The following is a 6248-nucleotide window of genomic DNA, read 5'->3' as shown; positions in this document are numbered from 1 at the left end:
TAGACAAGGAAGAACTTTTTAAAGGGCCTCACATTCCTGGTGCTGTGTTAATTCTGGTCAAACCAGTTGTGCTGTTTGCCCTTATTGAGGCCCAATCACAGAGTATTGGAAAGGTGGAGCAGTCCAGGTAAAACTGAATTTTCCCAATTGGCGGCTAAGAAAGTCACCAGCCAGTCCTGGTCCCACAGACTGTTGGTTCCTACCAGACTGCTGTCATTTGTGGTGGTCACAGAATATTAGAGGGGTGGAGCAGGTAAGACTGATTTTCTGCAAACAGGGGCCAATAAAACTCACCCACCCATCCAGGTCCCGCAGACCTCTGGCTCTGGTCAGTCTGCTGTCGATTTGCAGAGTGGCGGATAGCAATTGATTTAAGAAACAGTCAGATATATTGTGCTTCCGTTGGGAAAGTGTGGGAAATGGGATAGATAAAGATTTTTTTGCTGGAATTTCTTTTCTGCTCATAAGGTTGGATGTATCCGCAACTGAGAGTTTTTCCGCTGGGGTTTGCCATGACGTAAAGAGCAGGGAGGAAGGGTACATTGAAGTAAAGAGAGACAACCATTCAGCAGCTGGGGGCCGAACGAGCTTCCTCCGTGTGGGAATCACCTTGCTCGGACAATTATTTTAAGGACGGTCGGAGATATGTAGAGCGGAGTCAGATCCCGGATCACAGTGCGTCCAGGTCCATTGATTGTGTCATGTTAGCACCTCTTGTAGACAGAAACTCCTTCAGCTCCTCCATTACTGTTGGCGCTTTGCGTAATTGTCCACCCGTTGTTTCCACATCTGGTTCAACGTCACCGGCCAAACCTCTTTGCCCAATCCCTACGGTGTCTTGAAGGCTGTGTGCTCACAGTGTATCTGAACATTGGCTTTGCCCCAGTTCCAACCCACCCCCCCGTATCCAGACCCTACCCCACCCCTCGCTACCCCCTCCCAACCTCACCTCCACCTGCCCGACCTCCCTCCTAACGCCCCACACTGATGTTGCAGGTCTTGCAGCTTGGGTCCTTCTTGGCGTCGGCGGTGGAGAGGCTCATGAGCTGGTGGCCCCCGATCTCGCCAAGGGCGCCCTGGGCCAGGTTCACCGGCTGGGTGTAGATCAGTTCCAAGATGAGGTCCTGAGCGTGGTGGTAGACCAGCTGGCCGTCTGGCCCCTCGGCACAGGTCAGGAAGCGGTTGTGGGCGCTGTCCAGCAGCGGCAGCCTCTCTCGGCAGAAGAGGTCCCCGGCGGAGCCCTTGGGGGCCAGCACCAGGACGACGTAGTGGTAGGCGGTGTACATGCAGTAGAAGTCGGCGAAATACAGGTTGGTGTTGGGGTTGAAGAGGTGCTCGGCGTCCAGCTGGAAGCGCAGGCGGCCGTAGGGGGAGTCCATCGGCGGCTCCCCCGTGTTGAACTCAGTGTTGCAGCTGAAGAAGATGCCGTTCAGCGTGCCGTTGACCGGCGAGCCGTGGCTGCCGCTGCTGTCTTTCAGGTAGGGCTGCATCAGACCGCCGTGGTGCGTCCTGCAACAGGCAACGGCTCAGGGTGAGTCGACAACAGACCCCGAGCTACCGTGTGCTCTCTCCCCACACCCCCACCCCCAACCACCAAACACCCCTTCTGGGATTGTTCAATATCGGCCAGTCACATCACCATACAGTCATATCAGAACTCCCCTGGAAGGGTCCAATAGGGGTTAGATATACCCCCACTCCCCACCCTCCTTCCCGACCCTATTCACCGCATCTGGAAGGGTCCAGTAGGGGTTAGATATACCCCCACTCCCCACCCTCATTCCCGACCCTATTCACCGCATCTGGAAGGGTCCAGTAGGGGTTAGATATACCCCCACCCCCCACCCTCCTTCCCGACCCTATTCACCGCATCTGGAAGGGTTCAGTATGGGTTAGATATACCCCCACCCCTCACCCTCATTCCTGACCCTATGACCCATCCGGAAGGGTTCAGTATGGGTTAGTTATAACCCCACCCCCCACCCTCATTCCCGACCCTATGACCCATCCGGAAGGGTTCAGTATGGGTTAGTTATAACCCCCACCCCCCACCCTCATTCCTGACCCTATGCAACCCATCTGGAAGGTTTCAGTGTTGTCACACAGAAAGCCCGATACCTCCATATCACTGCACCCTCTCCCCCAGGGTTCAATATGGGTTATTTATGGATTTTCTGCATCCCATCAAAAACACCATGGAAAAGATGAGAATAGGTTGGGTATAAACCTTCTTCCACATTATCCCTTCCAGTGCTGCCATGCCAGGTTCAGCAAGGGTTGAGTATAAAATTCTCTCCACTCTGTCCCATCTGTCTCACCCACAGACATGAAAACTTTAGAGTATTATGTAGATTTTCGGTTAATCTACAAGACAGAAGATGTTATTAATCTTTAAAGAATGCAGAGTTGAGAACAATGCCAGACCTGAGGGACTGAGTCATAGGGAGAGGGAGGGCAGGCTAGGACTTTATTCCCCTGAGAGAGGGTAACTGAGGGGTGACCTTATGGAGGTGTATAAAATTATGAGGGGCATAAATAGGCTGAAGCCACTGTCTTTTTCCCAGGGAAAACTGAGACATGACATTGTGCAGATGCTGGACATCTTGTGGAGCACCCATAAAATGCTGGAGGAACTCAGCAGGTTAGGCAGCACCTATGGAGGAGAACAAACAGTCGACATTTCGGACTGAGACCCTTCATCAGGACTGGGGATGAACGGGTAGAAGCCAGGATTATAAAGTGGGTGCAGGGGAAGGATTACAAGTGGGCGGGTGATAGGCAAGACCAGGTGAGGGGGGTGGTGGGGAATGAAGAAATAAGCTGGGAGGTGAAGTAGGAGGAAACTGATAGGGGAGGTGATTGGACCTTGGGGGTAAAAGGAAGGGGGGGCACCAAGGGGAGGAGAGAAGTGGTGAGAGGAGAGCCGGAATGAGTAATGGAGAGAGAAAGGGGAGTGGAGAGAAAGTACCGGAAGTTAGAGAAATCAATGTTCATGGCATCGTGTTGGAGGCCACCTAGATGGAATATCAGGTGCTGCTCCCTTTCTGAACAGGATGCTGCAGTGTGGATACGATGCGGTTCATATAGGCAGCAGCTCAGGGCTGGACATTGTTGGTCCATTCTGGAGCTAGGGCGACCAGCAGCAAAGAGCTGAAGGACGGACGGGAATGGGACACAAATCAGAGATGTGAGGTTTGCACTTGAGTGGGTAGTAAATATAATACCTTATGTAATCGAAGTATTCCTCGTGATGGTTCCGGTAGAAGACAGAGAACCTCAGCATGCGCCCTGCGATTACCTCCGCCTTCTCCAGTAGCTGCTTCAAGTGGGCAGTGGAGTAATCTGGATGGGACACATGCAGAGAGTTACGTATGTTCCATTCTACCCTCTTCTCCTATCTCAGCATTAATCTCCGTCCCTGTCAGTTACCTTAGTGTTACAGAGCTGGTTAGACCTGGACTCACCCTTTGCATGAGGCTGACACTTCTGTTCAAGTCATGATGTTGGGGATGAGGGATTTTCTCAGGAGCTCCTGGGATGCTGAATGTTCGCACAAGTGTACTCACTGGGAGTACCCCAGAGGAGAGAGCATCGAACAGTACAGGCCCTTCAGCCCATGATGTTATGCTGAACTTTTAACCTATTTCAAGATCCATCTACCTCTTCCCTCCCACATAGCCCTCTATCTAAAATTCCCTTAACTATCACTAATATATTTGTCTGTACCACCACCCTGGCAGCGTGTTCCACATACCCACTGCTCCGTATAAAAAAACTATTCCAACATCCCTCTTTTATCTTCCTCCAATCACCTTAAAATTATTCACCCCCCCCCCATCATTTAGTCATTTCCACCCTGGGAACAAGTCTCTGGCTGTCCACTCTATCTATCCCTCTTTTCATCTCGTACATCTCATCCTCCTCTCCAAAGAGAAAAGCCTTTTGTCACTCAACCTTTCCTCATAAGACATGCTCTCTAATCCAGGCAGCATCCTGGTCAATCTCCTCTGCACCTTCTCTAATCCAGGCAACATCCTGGTGAATCTCCTCTGCACCCTCTCTAATCCAGGCAGCATCCTGGTGAATCTCCTCTGCACCCCCTCTAATCCAGGCAGCATCCTGGTAAATCTCCTCTGCACCCTCTCTAATCCAGGCAGCATCCTGGTGAATCTCCTCTGCACCCTCTCTAATCCAGGCAGCATCCTGGTCAATCTCCTCTGCACCCTCTCTAATCCAGGCAACATCCTGGTCACTCTCCTCTGCACCCTCTCTAATCCAGGCAGCATCCTGGTCAATCTCCTCTGCACCCTCTCTAATCCAGGCAACATCCTGGTCAATCTCCTCTGCACCCTCTCTAATCCAGGCAGCATCCTGGTAAATCTCCTCTGCACCCTCTCTAATCCAGGCAGCATCCTGGTCAATGTCCTCTGCACCCTCTCTAATCCAGGCAGCATCCTGGTCAATCTCCTCTGTACCCTCTCTAATCCAGGCAGCATCCTGGTAAATCTCCTCCGCACCCTCTCTAATCCAGCCAGCATCCTGGTAAATCTCCTCTGCACCCTCTCTAATCCAGGCAGCATCCTGGTAAATCTCCTCTGCACCCTCTCTAATCCAGGCAGCATCCTGGTCAATCTCCTCTGCACCCTCTCTAATCCAGCCAGCATCCTGGTGAATCTCCTCTGCACCCTCTCTAATCCAGGCAGCATCCTGGTCAATCTCCTCTGCACCTTCTCAAATCCAGGCAGCATCCTGGTGAATCTCCTCTGCACCCCCTCTAATCCAGGCAGCATCCTGGTAAATCTCCTCTGCACCCTCTCTAATCCAGGCAGCATCCTGGTCAATCTCCTCTGCACCCTCTCTAATCCAGGCAACATCCTGGTGAATCTCCTCTGCACCCTCTCTAATCCAGGCAGCATCCTGGTAAATCTCCTCTGCACCCTCTCTAATCCAGGCAGCATCCTGGTGAATCTCCTCTGCACCCTCTCTAATCCAGGCAGCGTCCTGGTCAATCTCCTGTGCACCCTCTCTAATCCAGGCAGCATCCTGGTGAATCTCCTCTGCACCCTCTCTAATCCAGGCAGCATCCTGGTAAATCCCCTCTGCACCCTCTCTAATCCAGGCAACATCCTTGTAAATCTCCTCTGCACCCTCTCTAATCCAGGCAGCGTCCTGGTAAATCTCCTCTGCACCCTCTCTAATCCAGGCAGCATCCTGGTGAATCTCCTCTGCACCCTCTCTAATCCAGGCAGCATCCTGGTAAATCTCCTCTGCACCCTCTCTAATCCAGGCAGCATCCTGGTGAATCTCCTCTGCACCCCCTCTAATCCAGGCAGCATCCTGGTAAATCTCCTCTGCACCCTCTCTAATCCAGGCAGCATCCTGGTGAATCTCCTCTGCACCCCCTCTAATCCAGGCAGCATCCTGGTAAATCTCCTCTGCACCCTCTCTAATCAAGGTAGCATCCTGGTGAATCTCCTCTGCACCCTCTCTAATACAGGCAGCATCCTGGTCAATCTCCTCTGCACCCTCTCTAATCCAGGCAACATCCTGGTGAATCTCCTCTGCACCCTCTCTAATCCAGGCAGCATCCTGGTAAATCTCCTCTGCACCCTCTCTAATCCAGGCAGCATCCTGGTGAATCTCCTCTGCACCCTCTCTAATCCAGGCAGCGTCCTGGTCAATCTCCTGTGCACCCTCTCTAATCAAGGCAGCATCCTGGTGAATCTCCTCTGCACCCTCTCTAATCCAGGCAGCATCCTGGTCAATCTCCTCTGCACCCTCTCTAATCCAGGCAACATCCTGGTGAATCTCCTCTGCACCCTCTCTAATCCAGGCAGCATCCTGGTAAATCTCCTCTGCACCCTCTCTAATCCAGGCAGCATCCTGGTGAATCTCCTCTGCACCCTCTCTAATCCAGGCAGCGTCCTGGTCAATCTCCTCTGCACCCTCTCTAATCCAGGCAGCATCCTGGTCAATCTCCTCTGCACCCTCTCTAATCCAGGCAGCATCCTGGTAAATCCCCTCTGCACCCTCTCTAATCCAGGCAGCATCCTGGTAAATCTCCTCTGCACCCTCTCTAATCCAGGCAGCATCCTGGTCAATCTCCTCTGCACCCTCTCTAATCCAGCCAGCATCCTGGTGAATCTCCTCTGCACCCTCTCTAATCCAGGCAGCATCCTGGTCAATCTCCTCTGCACCCTCTCTAATCCAGGCAGCATCCTGGTAAATCTCCTCTGCACCCTCTCTAA

At 52.5% G+C, this 6248-nt stretch overlaps 1 protein-coding gene across 1 annotated transcript in view; it reads right to left on the bottom strand.

Moving 5' to 3' along the window:
- Positions 1-971: 971 nt before the first annotated feature.
- The window catches only part of LOC132383401 (phytanoyl-CoA hydroxylase-interacting protein-like), a 33559-nt gene continuing 28282 nt past the window's right edge, over positions 972-6248 (bottom strand). Inside the window, exons 3-4 of the mRNA XM_059954724.1 lie at positions 3225-3342; positions 972-1509 (exon numbers count right to left, since the gene is read on the bottom strand). Coding sequence (XP_059810707.1) covers positions 972-1509; positions 3225-3342 — 656 coding nt within the window. The remainder of the gene's footprint in view (positions 1510-3224; positions 3343-6248) is intronic.

This window comes from Hypanus sabinus, chromosome 1 (assembly GCF_030144855.1).
Source record: "Hypanus sabinus isolate sHypSab1 chromosome 1, sHypSab1.hap1, whole genome shotgun sequence".
NCBI lineage: Eukaryota > Metazoa > Chordata > Chondrichthyes > Myliobatiformes > Dasyatidae > Hypanus > Hypanus sabinus.
This window is presented reverse-complemented; position numbering and strand designations above follow the sequence as displayed.